Source organism: Zea mays, chromosome 5 (assembly GCF_902167145.1).
Source record: "Zea mays cultivar B73 chromosome 5, Zm-B73-REFERENCE-NAM-5.0, whole genome shotgun sequence".
Taxonomy (NCBI): domain Eukaryota; kingdom Viridiplantae; phylum Streptophyta; class Magnoliopsida; order Poales; family Poaceae; genus Zea; species Zea mays.
This window is the reverse complement of record NC_050100.1, coordinates 85,377,757-85,393,983: the sequence shown is the minus strand read 5'-3', so window position 1 is coordinate 85,393,983 and position 16,227 is coordinate 85,377,757. Positions and strand designations below refer to the sequence as shown.

The 16,227-nt window shown below is 45.1% G+C and overlaps 1 protein-coding gene across 1 annotated transcript; it reads left to right on the top strand.

The window, feature by feature from the left end:
• Positions 1–8,079: 8,079 nt before the first annotated feature.
• LOC103626662 (putative germin-like protein 2-1) lies at positions 8,080–9,254 on the top strand. Its single transcript, XM_008647055.3, has 2 exons — positions 8,080–8,293; positions 8,461–9,254. The coding sequence occupies exons 1-2, from the start codon at positions 8,158–8,160 to the stop codon at positions 8,997–8,999; spliced, it is 675 nt and encodes a 224-aa protein (XP_008645277.1). The 5' UTR covers positions 8,080–8,157; the 3' UTR covers positions 9,000–9,254.
• The last annotated feature ends 6,973 nt before the right edge of the window (positions 9,255–16,227 follow it).

Here is a 16,227-nt window from a genome sequence, read left to right as displayed (position 1 = left end):
TTTATCTTCGGTTGATCCGGCTCGTCCACCTTTTCAAAAAGCTTCGTCAGTTGGAGCCCTAATGGACTTAGCTTCGTAGGCATGGGTTCAGTCATTACCTTTAAAATTTCCTCCACGTCGCTGGTAGAAGGCGGTGTGGGGGTCTCCTCTTCTTCGGGTGATTTGCGCTTCGGAGCAGATATTTTTCTTTTCTTGAGAACTTTCTTCTCCTTTGCTGGTATTTCTTCGTCTCTGATCAGAGCTTCGGCTACTCTTTTTCTTTTGAGGCCCTCGGCGCCCTTGTTCAATTGTTCGTAGTCTGGGTATTCGAAGCCTAGGGCGTCAAGCACTCGGTTCAGCCTTCGTTTCGGTCGGGCACCGAAGGCTGCTGTCATTAGTTGATCCTCTTTTTTGGAGTAATTCCCCAGGATTTCGTTGCACATCACCTCAACAGTGTCTAACCATTCTTTGCAGGGTTTTTTGAAGAACTTCTTGAACTTGAAGTAATAGGGAAGCCGGACAAGCTCCCCCTTCTTCTTCTCTCCCTCCAGCTTCGGCATCTCCCACTCTTTTAGAGTAGGGAAAACTCTGAATGCCAAGAACTCTTGAACTAGATCCCTGGTGCCAATATGTTCTGAGATAATTTCAAATTCACCCAGAGCAGCCCAGGTGGGACCTTTTAGGTCGCCAATGTGGCATTGTGGCCTTGTCTCTCCGAAGGTTAACTCCAGAGGGCTTTGAACCAATTTTTCTTTGTCTTCATCGACTTTTACATAAAACCACTCAGATTTCCAACCTGCTGGCCATTTGCTTCGGTAGCTGATGACAGGACACTTTGTTGTCTTCCGGTAGGCAAAATTATAGCAACCGAAATTATCATGTAGCCCATCTTTTCTGGCCTTTGTTTGGTAATGTAATTCGTGAGCTCGGCAGAAGCTGTCAGCAAATGGTTCCACAGCTTGGCTTCGGAGGGCCCAGATATAAACATTGAGCCTAACGATGGCGTTAGGAGTCAATTGATGAAAGTAGATACCAAACCTCCTTAGTATCTCCGCAACAATACCGTGGAGAGGGAATCTAAGCCCGGCTTTTAAAAAACTCTTGAAAATAACAATCTCATCCTTCCTTGGCTTCGGGGTGGTTTCTTCTTCCCCGAAGCGGAGTAGCTTCTTCTGGTCCTCATTGAAATAACCTGCTTTCACCATCTTCGAAAGCTCAGCTTTTGAAACAGTTGATTTCCCAAAATCCAGGTGACTGGGCTTGCTGGGCGTAGCAAGGTGATAGTCATCTTCGGAGTCAGTCCCTTCAATGTTTTCTTCTCCTTCGACAGTTGTTGGGCCTGCTTCAGCAGCAGGCATTTCTTCTGTAGTCAGTAGACCGGAACGCTGCATTGCTTCGGAGATGGGCACAGTGTCTGAACCTTCGGCTTCGTCTCCCTCACGTACAACTTTGGCAGTAGATCGTATTCTCGCCATTTGATTCTAAGTTTGGGAAGTCAAAAACTTTTTCCTTTTTTTCTTTTCTCCGAAGCTCTTCTTTCTGACGAAGCGGACGTTGAGAAGCACCTTCGTTCGATTTTGGGACTTAAGCTTCGGCTATGATGGAAAATTTCGGCAGCAAAACAGTGCAAATAGCAATGAATGCTGTGGTAACTTCACAACTACCTGTCAGTTTATATAGTGCTGCAGGTAAGAAGGCGAAGCGGCGGAATTGTTACACCAGGCGCGCAGTAACTTGTACCCGCTGCGCAGTGGACCGCAAGGATCAAACAGTAACTCTGCAAGGTGGGACCGACACGCGCTCGGAAGTCGGATCGTTTCTCCGCAACGAGCTCAGGGAAGGTGTTTTTTGGACCTTCGGCTTCCCGAAGCTGAAGAGGCTTTTTTCACGGGTCAAGCTCGTTACGAAGAACGATCTAGCACCGCGAAAGGGGCTACTGTTGGGGTCGTGCTTCGGTGCGCCGAAGGTCTCACACGAAGAAGCAGCTTCGGCTGAAGTCGTCTCCAAGAGATGGCCGAAGGTCCCTTTTCATGGAGCTTCGGCGTTTTAAACCGACATAGAGATAGAATGACCTTTTTATACATATAGGTCTGAGTCAATGCTGTAAACTTTCGCAAGGGGCATAATTGTAATTTGTCACAGGCTGCGACCTGTGCCTATAAATAGATGAACAGTACCTCTGTACTGTTCACGTGAACTTGTCATTTGCTTTCGCATCACGCTTGTACTTTTGCCTTCCGCAGGACCGAAGGTACATTTGTAATTCAAAGTCATTTATATTCATTAGTACAAGTAGAGATAATTCTATGACAATATTTAAATGTTTATTTCATATTCTATGATTTATGTGAATGCTTCATTCTTCGTTGTTATGCTTACGAAGGTATGTCCTTCGTAACCTTCGTCCGAGATGCTTTATATCCCGAAGGGATATATCGTTATGGAGGACGAAGGACCTTAACACTTAACATTTTTTGTGTTGCCTTGTTCTTAATTCTTAGCATTTGAGAACAAGTCCCCAACAGGCGATGAAGGTAGACCCGGTTGATGGCGTGGCAAGCCGTGTTCACGGCTTCCGACCAAAAGCGCTCGGGGGTCTTGAACTCTCCAAGCATCGTCCTCGCCATGTCTATAAGCGTCCTATTCTTCCTCTCTACCACACCATTTTGCTGTGGTGTGTAGGGAGCGGAGAACTCGTGCTTGATTCCTTCCTCCTCAAGATACTCCTCCACTTGAAGGTTCTTGAACTCGGACCCATTGTCGCTTCTGATCTTCTTCACCTTGAGCTCAAACTCGTTTTGAGCTCTCCTTAGGAAGCGCTTGAGGGTCCCTTGGGTTTCAGATTTATCCTGCAAAAAGAATACCCAAGTGAAGCGGGAAAAATCATCAACTATAACAAGACCATACTTACTTCCTCCTATGCTTAGATAGGCGACGGGTCTGAAGAGGTCCATATGAAGTAACTCCAGGGGTCTTGATGTTGTCATCACATTTTTGGCATGATGAGAGCTTCCCACTTGTTTCCCTGCTTGACAAGCTGCACAAGGTCTATCTTTTTCGAAGGTAACATTAGTCAGACCTATCACGTGTTCTCCCTTTAGAAGCTTGTGAAGGTTCTTCATTCCCACATGTGCCAAGCGGCGATGCCACAGCCAGCCCATGCTAGTCTTAGCAATTAAGCATGCATCTAGACCGGCCTCCTCTTTTGCAAAATCAACTAAATAGAGTTTGTCGTCTAATACACCCTTAAAAGCTAGTGAACCATCACTTCTTCTAAAGACAGACACATCTACATTTGTGAATAGACAATTATATCCCATATTGCATAATTGACTAACAGATAACAAATTATATCCAAGCGACTCAACTAAAAACACATTAGAAATAGAGTGCTTGGATGAAATAGCAATTTTCCCTAACCCTTTCACCTTGCCTTGATTCCCATCACCGAATATTATTGAATCTTGGGAATCCTTGTTCTTGACGTAGGAGGTAAACATCTTCTTCTCCCCCGTCATGTGGTTTGTGCATCCGCTGTCGATAATCCAGCTTGATCCCCCGGATGCATAAACCTGCAAGGCAAATTTAGGCTTGGGTCTTAGGTACCCAACTATTGTTGGGTCCTACAAGGTTAGTGACAATATCCTTAGGGACCCAAATGCAAGTTTTATCACCCTTGCATTTTGCCCCTAGTTTCCTAGCAATCACTTTTCTATCCTTTCTACAAATTGCAAATGAAGCATTGCAAGCATGATAAATTGTAGAAGGTTCATTTATTGTTTTCCTAGAAACATGAACAACATTTCTTCTAGGCATGTGATTAATAACGTTTCTCCTAGCTAAATTTCTATCATGCATAATAGAAGAACTAGAAGCAACCATAGCATGAGAATCAAAAGCATCATAACTTCTATAAACATTTCTAGAATGTCTCCTATCATGATACATGAAGGCATGGTTCTTTTGAGCACTACTAGCCATAGGGGCCTTCCCTTTCTCCTTGGCGGAGATGGAAGCCTTATGGCTTGTTAAGTTCTTGACTTCCCTCTTGAAGCCAAGACCATCCTTAATTTAGGGGTGTCTACCAATCGTGTAGGCATCCCTTGCAAATTTTAGCTTGTCAAATTCACTTTTGCTAGTCTTAAGTTGGGCATTAAAACTAGCCACTTCATCATTTAATTTTGAAATGCAAGCTAGGTGTTCACTACAAGTATCAACATTAAAAATTTTGCACCTATTGCAAATTATAACATGTTCTACACAAGAGTTAGATTTATTTGCTACTACGAGTTTAGCATTTAAATCATCATTAACACCTTTTAAAGTAGAAATGGTTTCATGACAAGTAGATAGTTCACAAGAAAGCATTTCATTTCTTTTAACTTCTAGAGCAAGAGAATTTTGTGCACTGACAAATTTATCATGCTCTTCATACAAAAGATCCTCTTGCTTTTCTAATAACCTATTCTTATCATTCAAGGCATCAATTAATTCATTAATTTTATCAACCTTGGTTCTATCTAGGCCCTTGAATAAACATGAATAATCTATTTCATCATCATCACTAGACTCATCCTCACTTGAAGAAGCATAAGTACTAGTATTACGAGTGCTTACCTTCTTTTCCCTTGCCATGGGGCAAGTGTGATGCTCGTTGGGGAAGAGGGATGACTTGTTGAAGGCGGTGGCGGCGAGTCCTTCGTTGTCGGAGTCTCACGAGGAGCAATCCGAATCCCACTTCTTTCCAAGATGTGCCTCGCCCTTCGCCTTCTTGTAGTTTTTCTTCTTTTCCCACTTTACACTCTTCTTTTCCTAGTCACTATCATTATTGGGACAGTTAGCGATAAAATGACCAATCTTACCACATTTGAAGCAGGAGCGCTTCCCCTTCGTCTTGTTCTTGTTGGGATGCTCCTTGCGACCCTTTAGTGTCGTCTTGAATCGCTTGATGATGAGGGCCATCTCTTCATCATTAAGCCCGACCGCCTCAACTTGCGCCACCTTGCTAGGTAGCGCCTCCTTGCTCCTTGTTGCCTTGAGAGCAATAGTTTGAGGGTCTTGGATTGGGCCATTTAATGCATCATCGACGTATCTAGCCTCCTTGATCATCATCCGTCCGCTTACGAACTTTCCAAGGATCTCCTCGGGCGTCATCTTCGTGTACCTAGGATTCTCACGAATGTTGTTCACAAGATGTGGATCAAGGACAGTAAAGGACCTTAGCATTAGGCGAACAATGTCGTGGTCCGTCCATCGCGTGCTTCTGTAGCTCCTTATCTTGTTGACGAGGGTCTTGAGCCTGTTGTACGTCTGTGTTGGCTCCTCACCTCTAATCATCGCGAATCTCCCGAGTTCGCCTTCCACCAACTCCATTTTGGTGAGCATGGTGACGTCGTTCCCCTCATGTGAGATCTTGAGGGTGTCCCAGATCTGCTTGGCATTGTCCAAGCCGCTCACCTTATGGTACTCGTCCCTGCACAATGAGGCTAACAACACAATAGTAGCTTGTGCATTTTTATGAATCTGTTCATTTATAAATAAAGGACTATCCGAGCTATCAAATTTCATTCCACTCTCTACTATCTCCCATATACTAGGATGGAGAGAGAACAGGTGACTACGCATTTTGTGACTCCAAAATCCGTAGTCCTCTCCATCAAAATGAGGAGGTTTACCAAGTGGAATGGAAAGCAAATGTGCATTTGAGCTATGCGGAATACGAGAATAATCAAAAGAGAAGTTTGAGTTAACCGTCTTCTTTTTCTCGTAGTTGTTGTCGTCATCCTTTTGGGAAGAAGAGGACTCGTCGCTGTCGTCGTAGTAGACGATCTCCTTGATGCGCCTCGTCTTCTTCTTCTTCCCATCTCTTCGTTTGTGGCCCGAGCCCGAGTCGGTAGGCTTGTCATCGTTAGGCTCGTTGACGAAGGACTCCTTCTCCTTATCATTGATCACAATCCCCTTGTCCTTAGAATCCATCTCTTCGGGCGATTAGTCCCTTTCTTGAAGAGAACGACTCTGATACCAATTGAGAGCACCTAGAGGGGGGTGAATAGGTGATCCTGTAAAAACTTGAAACTTAATCCACAAAACTTGATTAGGAGTTAGCACAATTAACCCAAGTGGCTAGAGAAGAGTCTTTTTGCAAGACACGATAATCAAAAGAAGATCAATCACAGATAGACACAGTGGTTTATCCCGTGGTTCGGCCAAGTTCAACACTTGCCTACTCCACGTTGTGGCGTCCTAACGGACGAGGGTTGCAATCAACCCCTCTCAAGCGGTCCAAAGACCCACTTGAATACCACGGTGTTTTGCTTTGCTTTACTATATCCTGTTTGCGAGGAATCTCCACAACTTGGAGCCTCTCGCCCTTACACTTTGATGTTCACAAAGAAGCACAGAGTAAGGGAGGGATGAGCAACGCACACAAGACACGAAATCAGAGTATCAACACGCACACAAGTCGCAACAAGAGCTCACAACACAACCCGGCGAGTTCACAACTCAAATGAAGCTCTAGTTGCTATCACAAAGAATCAAATGCGCGGAATCGAAGTCTTGGTGCTTAGGAATGCTAATGCTTGGTGTTCTCCTCCATGCGCCTAGGGGACCCTTTTATAGCCTCAAGGCAGCTAGGAGCCGTTGAGTGCATTCCAGGAAGACAATTCTTGCCTTCTGTCGCCTGGCGCACCGGACAGTCCGGTGCGGATCTCTTTCCTTATTTGGCGAAGCCGACCGTTGCAGTCTTGGAGCCGTTGGCGCACCGGACACTGTCCGGTGCCCCATCCGACCGTTGGCACTTGCCACGCGTCGCGCGCGGATTCCGCGGCCGACCGTTGGCCCGGCTGACAGTTGGCTCACCGGACAGTCCGGTGCACACCGGACAGTCCGGTGAATTATAGTCGTACGCCGTTAATCACTTCCCGAGAGCAGCAAGTTCGCCTGAGTCAGCCTGGCGCACCGGACACTGTCCGGTGCACCACCGGACAGTCCGGTGCACCCAGACAGAGCTGACTGCTGAACAAAGCCATCTTTAATTTCAACTTAATTTTTCCTGTTTCCAGCACTTAGACAGAATACATTAGTCTCTAAAACAATGTACTAGGTCTGAGAAACATACCTTTATACTTGATTTGTACTTTGTCCACCATTTAACACTTAGGCACTTGTGTTGGATACTAAATCACCAAAATACTTAGAAATGGCCCAAGGGCACATTTCCCTTTCAAGACTGCAGTCCACTGCCGTTTCAATTTCCTAGTGGCATAGACGTTTCATTTTTCTAATCTAATCTTGATCGGAGAGAACGGAGCCCTGGCCATAGTGTTGGGTCGCAGTCTGCCGCCGCCCTACTCTAAATCGGAGGATCACTTCTTATGTCTCATCTGCGGTATATACATTAGATTATCAGATATAATTACGGTCTCTCGAAGGTTCGTCATCTGGATCTATCGTCATACTATATATGGTTTTACCGAATTATATATAACTTTTTTGCATCGCATACACTATGGTCAAATCCTAGGTCTGCCACTGCCCTATAATTGCACACAACGGTTGTTGCCCGTAGAGTGAGCCGAGGAATAGGACGCAACGATGCTGTGTGCCGGCCTGCATGCACCAGCGGCTCGTAACAATCAAAACCCACCCACCCGCTGGATCGCTCTGCGTCATGCGGTACGTACGTGTGTCGCAGAGAGACTCGCACATTTGCTGTCCAGCACGCACACGACCCCATCAACCTGCCGCCCAGTAACCATATCATATGCTACTACTATATGGACTGGGTCAAAGACCCCGTCAGTTCGATCGGGCCAGAGAGGAATTAATTGTTAAACACCTTCTCGTTATCCATCGCTGTGCCGGGTGCCTCCGTCAGCACGGGACGACTCGGTTTCGGATGCAGTGCATGCATGCAAACTACGCGCGCGCAGCTTTGATTATTTCGCGCGTCGAAGCACAGCAGGCCGAGCAGGCCGTGTCCAAGATGATTAACACACGTAACGTACGCACGCAGTCAAACTAGCTAACACGCGCGCTGTGCAGCACCATGCTGCACCAACCGGCTATATATACGTATGTCCATGTACACCAAGCCTCAAGAAGCTCGCATCGCAAGCCGATCTTTTACTCCTCCTTCTCTAATTCAAGCCAAGACATAGCTTGTAGGCTAAAGCAATGGCAAGCGTCGTCGTCAGGCCCAGCAAGCTCCTCCTTGCTCTCCTTGTCGCGGCAATGGCAGCGTCTCCTCGGGCTCTCGCGTACGACCCGAGCCCTCTGCAGGACTTCTGCGTCGCCGACACCGCCTCCAACGGTACGTGTTGCACGGTGCACGTACGTGCGGGCCGTGCGGCCTAGCTAGCTATAGCTTAGCTCTTGTTGTATACTCCTCGTCCATATACCATCCTTCTGAGTTCTGACGTACGGTACCTCTGCGCGCATACCTCGCGCATGCATGCAATGCAATGCAATGCGTCGCAGTGTTCGTGAACGGGCAGGCGTGCAAGGACCCGGCGCAGGTGACGGCGGCCGACTTCGCCTTCTCGGGCCTGCAGGACGCGGGCGACACCGGGAACGCGTTCGGCTCCAAGGTGACGCTGGTGGACGCGCGGGCGCTGCCTGGGCTCAACTCGCTGGGCGTCGCCATGGCGCGCCTCGACATCGCGCCGGGCGGCGTCAACCCGCCGCACACGCACCCGCGCGCCACCGAGGTGCTCACCGTCGTGGAGGGCCAGATGTACGCCGGCTTCCTCGCCACCGACGGCAAGCTCTTCGCCAGGGTGCTCAACCGGGGCGACGCCTTCGTCTTCCCCAGGGGCCTCGTCCACTTCGAGTTCAACTGCGGCGCCGGCCCCGCCGTCGGCCTCGCCGGCCTCAGCAGCCAGAACCCCGGCCTCGTCCGCGTCGCCGACTCGCTCTTCGGCGCCGCCCCCGCCGTCACCGACGAGGTCCTCGCCAAGGCGTTCAGGATCGACGCCGCCACCGTGCAGAGGATCAAGGCGCAGTTTGCCAAAAAGTAGATTGTTGTTCACTGCTAGTAAAATGGCCCGTCGGTGTCCTTTATTGTTGTTTGTGTATAGATTCCCTGGCTGAATATTGCCCGGGTATCGGTCCTTTATTTGTCATCAAATTCTGATTTGGTTACTTTTTTTTTCTTGTCTGTATTAATTCATCATGTCCTTATTGGATAAATATTTCTGTTTTTTAAGTAGTCGAACAATGCAATTATAATCTATCTTGCACATCTTATTAAAACAATTAATCTATATTCCCTTTATCCATTTCTTTAACGGCATCAGCGCTGCTGTTTTGATTATGTGTTTAGCCGATCAAGGTTTGTTTAGTTCATTACTATTTACTACGGCCCTGTATAGAACGGCAACAAATGGCTCCGACTCCCTGGCACAGACGCACAGTCGTAGACGAAGTGGAACAAATAATAAAACAAAAAGAATACTCCCATGTTCCAATTTATAATTTATTTGATTTTTTCACCAAATTTGATCGACTAGTCTTAGTGAAAAATAAAAAAATCAAAACTATACTTATCTAAACAATACCATAGAAAAAACTAATAATAATTATGATTTTTTAAATAAAATGAGCTAGTCAAACGAAATAAAAATTAGGACGGGGAGTATTGGTTTTGCCGGTTCTTAGTTTATTTTAAATGGAGAAAGAAGAACGACCGCCGAGGAGGCAAAGCCACAGCTACCCGCAATCCTACCTTAGGGCTTGTTCGGTTAGAAGGGGATTAAATCCCTTCTTAATCAAAATTAAATAAAAGATGATTTAGTCACGTTCAATTCTCTTTGAACCCTATGCAACTTAACAAGGCCTTAGTGGGGCCTAAACCACGTTACAACTTGCTACTGTTATGTTGATCTCACGTCTTAATATTCCCCTCCTTGATCTCATGCTTACTCGTTTATACTCAAAACTAATTTTTATTTTCTTAGTTCTTAGCTTATAATGTCTATTTCTTAATAGATGAGTATACTAAGACCAAGGTATTACAACAACCAGTTATAGGTTACTAAACTCAATAACTATAGTGCTCTTTTCTATCTTAAAGCAAAAAAATATTCTCGAGGAAGATGGTTGGATTAATGACCCATTAATTTAGAATCACACGCACTCCATTAAACTCATGCCAATTACATGTTTTAACATGCTAGGTGGAAGTCATTTAGTGAGTGGATCCTCTAGTGTTCACTTTATATTTATATGCTCAAGTTCAATTATTTGATCATGGATTATCTTCTTTATCACGTAATACTTTATATGATCATGTTTGGCAACACTGCTTGACTTGTTATAGGAGTAAAATTTTATTGGTTTATTATTATACTATAATGTGAATGGCTTTATTATGTTATCTACCACTTTTAACCGAGTATAAATTTATTAAACCACAAAGTCTCTCATGTTGCCTCATAACATATAACAAACTCAACACACATTGTAGATGATGAAGTGATAGTTTGTCTTAAGCTTTTCCATAATATAGCTCATTCTACGACTGTAAATATGTAGTCTGATGTGTGGATTTTCTATCTTTTCCATATTCCACATAATGTGAGTCTGAGTAACCTACAACCTCAAGGCCACTTAATTTTCTAGTTGTCATCATCTATGTAATTTTAGAATGAGACTTTAGGGTATGTTCAGATACTGACGATAAATTTTAGTCTCGTTGCATCAGATGTTTAAATACTAGTTAGAAATATTAAACATAGTTTAATTATAAAACTAATTAAACAAATGAGAACTGAACGGGCAAGACGGGCCTATCGAGTCTAACTAATCCATAATTCGCTCATGTGATGTTATGGTTTACATTTGCTAATCATGTATTAGTTAGGCTTAATAAATTCGTCTCGCCGTTTACTTTTTATCTGTGTAATTAATTTCATAGCTACACTATTTGATATTAGTAATTGACATTCAAATATTAGATATGACATGGACTAAACTTTAGTTAGCGAAGAGAACAAACACCCTCGTTTAATTAAAACTACGTCTCAAACACCTCTCTATAAACAGTGCATTTATAGTGCAAAATAGTATTATACACGAAACGAATAGACGGCGTCCCTGATCCGCTGGTCGCGATCGGTATCCCTGGTGCGTTGATGTGACGGACCGACCCAGTCCATATGATTACCGGGCAGAGGTTGATGCGTTGACGGTGACAGCAATGTGAGACGTACCGCGAGCCTGGTCGCCAGGATCCATGGGTTTTGGATTATTATTTATTAAAGAGTTGGTGCAGGCCTGCCGCAGTGCCGCCACGCCACGCATCAGTATAGACGCATTGATAAATGATGGAGTAGATCACTCAAATGTATTTTTATCGTAACGGACTTAAATTTATGGAGTGTGCATGCTGATTAGTTTGTTGTCGTGTGCATGCTGATTAGAGCCTGTAGTGTCGTATCAAGTATTTTGTTGACTGAATATAGCGCTGAGGGGCATTAATCATTTAATCGGTTGAAATGTTCGTATAGTGGAACAAAAGAGACACTACCGGGATCGTCGGCTTTGCCGAGTGACTGAAGCACTCGGCAAAGCTTTAAAAACACTCAGTAAACTTTTTGCTGAGTGTCGCACTCGGCAAATAGGGCTCGGCATACAGTGCATCGGCAAAGCCGTCTTTGCCGAGTACTTTTTCTCGGGCACTCGGCAAAGTGGTTTGTCGAGTGCCAGAGAGCACTCGGCAAAGAAAAGCAGCCGTTATGGCGACGGGTGACGGAGACGGAGTCTTTGCCGATAGATAAGCTCTATAGTGGCGGTCGTAAACCTATTTACAGTAGCGTTTTTCGTAACTGCCAGTGTTAGGGGCCAGTAGAAATCATCATTTTTACAAACGGGTAACTGAGAACCGTTAGTGGAAATCGATTTTCACTGACGGTCGGCGTAATAAAACCGCCAGTGAAAATCGTTTCCGGGAAACATAAAACGGATTTTAAAAATAGCAAAAAATATTTTTATTAGGGAGGCCTCGTGGCCCACCCACCCCATTTTTACAGACGGGTAACTGAGAACCGCCAGTGGAAATCGATTTTCACTGACGGTCGGCGTAATAAAACCGCCAGTGAAAATCGTTTCCGGGAAACATAAAACGGATTTTAAAAATAGCAAAAAAATATTTTTATTAGGGAGGCCTCGCGGCTCACCCACCCCCAACTTGTCCGTCTCCGTCGAAGTCGCAGGTCGTGGAATTTTTTGAGCACTACGCGGTTGCTAGGAATCGAACCACTGACCTCACTCTCACGCATACCCTCCTCTATCACTCCGGTTATGGCATACTTTGTGTCTAGTTTATAGTTTTGTTGCCCACATATTACAATCAACTGAGTGTAAATTGCTTGTTTGAGACCGTAAACAAATTCAAATAAAACAGTTGTCAACTACAAAGTTGAATAATTTTTGAAGTTCTAAAACTTTCATTTTGACATTTTTTTCATCCGAGGTTGTTTGCAAAATTTGAATTTTAAATTTGACATTTTGTTGCCCACATAGTACTTTTTCTCGGGCACTCGGCAAAGAAAAGCAGCTGTTACTGCGACCGGTGACGGAGACGGAGTCTTTGCCGAGTGTCCCAGGCGACACTCGGCAAAGGAGTTAACTTTGCCGAGTGTCTGCCTGACAGCACTCGGCAAAGAATCCGCCAGAGGGGTCCCCCTTGTCAGATACTTTGCCGAGTGTCTGCCTGACAGCACTCGGCAAAGAACCACGCTTTGCCGAGTGCCAGAGCTACTACACTCGGCAAAGAACCTATATCGATGCCCAGGTCTTGGTTCTTTGCTGAGTGCTATGGTTCTGACACTCGGCAAAGCACCTCTTTGTCGAGTGTCACACTCGGCAAAGTGACCAGTAAGCACCTTTTTTATTTGTTTTCCCTATTTCATCCAAACAAACAAAAGATATTTCACAGATATCACATATATACATCACAGATCATCACAGACATATATATCCAACACAAACAGTATTAACACAAATTCTGACATAAGTATTCAACATAAGTTGAGAGGTTCTTGAGAGCACCTAGAGGGGGGTGAATAGGTGATCCTGTGAAACTTGAAAACTTAAGCCACAAAAACTTGGTTAATCGTTAGCACAATAATTGCCAAGTGGCTAGAGAGGAGTCAAAACACAATAACCACAAGAAATCAAACACAGAGATGGCACGGTGGTTATCCTGTGGTTCGGCCAAGTACAAAACTTGCCTACTCCACGTTGTGGCGTCCCAACGGACGAGAGTTGCACTCAACTCCTCTCAAGTGATCCAATGATCAACTTGAATACCACGGTGTTCTTCTTTACTTTGATCTTTTCCCGTTTGCGAGGTGTTGGGGACTTGTTCTCAAATGCTATGAATTAAGAACAAGGCAACATAGAATGTTAAATGATACTGTCCTTCGTCCGCGAAGCATTATTCCTTTGAGGATAATGGATCTTAGACGAAGGTTGATAAGCGTCTTATTACGAAGTTGAACCTTCGTAATAAACTTTCAATAAACGTTGTAGAATAATGCAAAATAAAAGGTAAGAATGAATAAATGATTCACAGATGCATTATATAATATTCACTTAATATATTGAATCATAAAATACAATGATACCTATGCCTTGACAAAGGTTGTATTCCGAGAAATGCGATTGCAAATGTCAGAAAATGCGTGAACAGTAACGTAATACTGTTCACTATTTATAGGCACAGGACGCAGCCTGTGAGGAATTACAAGTATGCCCCTTATAAGAACTTACAACGTTGACTCAGACCTTTATGGACTAAAAGGTCATTCTATCTTTAAGTCGGTTTGTAATGCCGAAGCTCTGCGAAAAGGCACCTTCGGCTATCTTGTGCGAACAGCTTCATCCGAGGATCACTTCTTTCTATAAGACCTTCGGCGACGAAGCATAGACCCAACAGTAGCCCCTTTCGCGGTGCTAGATCGTTTTTCGTAACGAGCTTGATCCGTGAAAAAAGTTTCTTAAGCTTCAGAGCGCCGAAGGTCTCAAAAAACACCTTCCCTGAGCTCGTTGTCGAGAAACGATTGGATTTCCCTGCGCGCAGCGGCCCCACCTTGCAGAGTTACTGTTCGGTCACTGCGGTCCACCGTACAGCGAGCGCGAGCGGGTGTCCGCCTGGTGTAAAACTCCTGGCACTTCACCTTCTTACCTGCGGCACTATATAAACAGACGAGTAGGTGTGAAGTTACCACAGCATTTACTGCTATTTGCACTGTTTTGCTGCCAAAATTTTTAACCATCGCCGAAGCTTGTTTGTCAGATTTGAACGAAGCTCCATCTTGAAGCCTGCTTCGGAGAAAAAAGTATCAAAGTTTCACAAGTTCATAATTAAATGGCCAGAGTTCGCTCTACAGCTAGGGTTGAGCGTGAGGGGGACGAAACTGAAGCTTCGGAGACTGTGCCCATCTCCGAAGCGATGCAGCGCTCCGGACTGGTGACTGCGGAAGAAATGCCTGCTGCCGAAGCAAACCCGACAGCTGCCGAAGGAGAAGGGAACATTGAAGAAACCGACTCCGAAGATGACTACCGTATTGCCATGCCCAGCAAACCCAGCCACCTAGACTTCGGAAAATCGACTGTTTCAAAGGTTGATCTCGCCAAGATGGTGAAAGCAGGTTTTTTCAGTGAAGATCAGAAGAAGCTACTTCGCTTCGGGGGAGAAGAGACCACCCCGAAGCCAGAGAAGGACGAGGTTGTCATCTTCAAAAGCTTTTTAAAGGCTGGGCTAAGATTCCCTGTTCACGAGATTGTTGCGGAGATATTGAAGAGGTTTGGCATCTACCTTCACCAGTTAACTCCTAACGCTATCGTTAGGCTTAGCGTTTATATTTGGGCCCTCCGAAGCCAAGCAGTGGAGCCTTTTGCTGACAGTTTCTGTCGAGTTCATGAATTGCATTATCAAACAAAGGCCAGAAAAGATGGGCTTCATGAAAACTTCGGTTGCTACAATTTTGCCTACCGGAAAACCGCAAAGTTTCCTGTAATCAGCTACCGAAGCAAATGGCCGGCAGGCTGGAAATCAGAATGGTTCTATGTCAAGGTTGATGAGGACAAGGAGAAGCTTGTGCAAAGTCCACTCGAGCTAACTTTCGGAGAAACCCGACCCCACTGCAACATGACACCAGAGGGTCAAACTCAACGGGCAATGGATGAATTCAGAATCATTGCAGAGCATATTGGTACCAGGGATCTGGTTCAAGAATTCTTAGCATTCAAAGTCTTCCCTACTCTGAAAAAATGGGAAATGCCAAAGTTAAAGGGGGAGAAGAAGGAAGGGGATCTTGTCCGGCTTCCTTACCACTTCAAATTCAAGAAATATTTTAAGAAGCCCTGCCAAGAGTGGCTGGATACAGTTGAGGTGATGTGTAATGAAATTCTTGGAAATTATTCGAAAAAAGAAGATCAACTGATGACAGCAGCCTTCGGCACCCGTCCGAAGCGAAGGCTGAACCGAGTGCTTGATGCACTGGGTTTCGAATATCCTGACTATGCGCAGCTGAACAAGGGTGCTGAGGGCCAGAGAAGAAAAAGAGCGGCCGAAGCTTTAAACAAGGATGAAGAACAACCACCAAAAAAGAAGAAAATTGTCAAGAGAAAAATATCAACTCCAAAGCGAAAACTATCCGAAGAAGAGGGGACCCCCACACCACCTTCTACTAGCGACGTGGAGGAAATTCTAAAGGTAATGACTGAACCCATGCCCACGAAGCTAAGTCCATTAGGGCCTCGACTGACGAAGCTTTTTCAAAAGGTGGCGGAGCCAGAAAAAACGAAGATAACCAAAGCAAAAAGGCAAAGAATTATTGCCGTAACAGAAGTTATTGACAAGACGCCACCGAGAGCATCAATTCAGAAAACAGCAGCTACTGAAGACACAACAAACGTCGAAGTCGCACCTTCGGAGGTCGCGGCTACCGAAGCCGCTACAGCCGAAAATGTGAACTTAGAGACTACCATTGAGAATATCGACAAAATTTTAGAAGACATGGCTGCAGAAGAAGCTGCCGCTGCTGCTAAAAAAGTCATGGCCGCAGTGCCTGAGAAGGGGAAAGAAATAGCCGAAGTCGCTTCGGACGACGAAGCCTACACATTTCAAAATTTAATTGGGCAAAAACTTTCGGAGGACGAAATAGAAGAGCTAAAAGACTATGCCAAATCTTGCGGATACAGGCCAGGAGCTCTTCTATTCGGAGGTGTGGACGATGA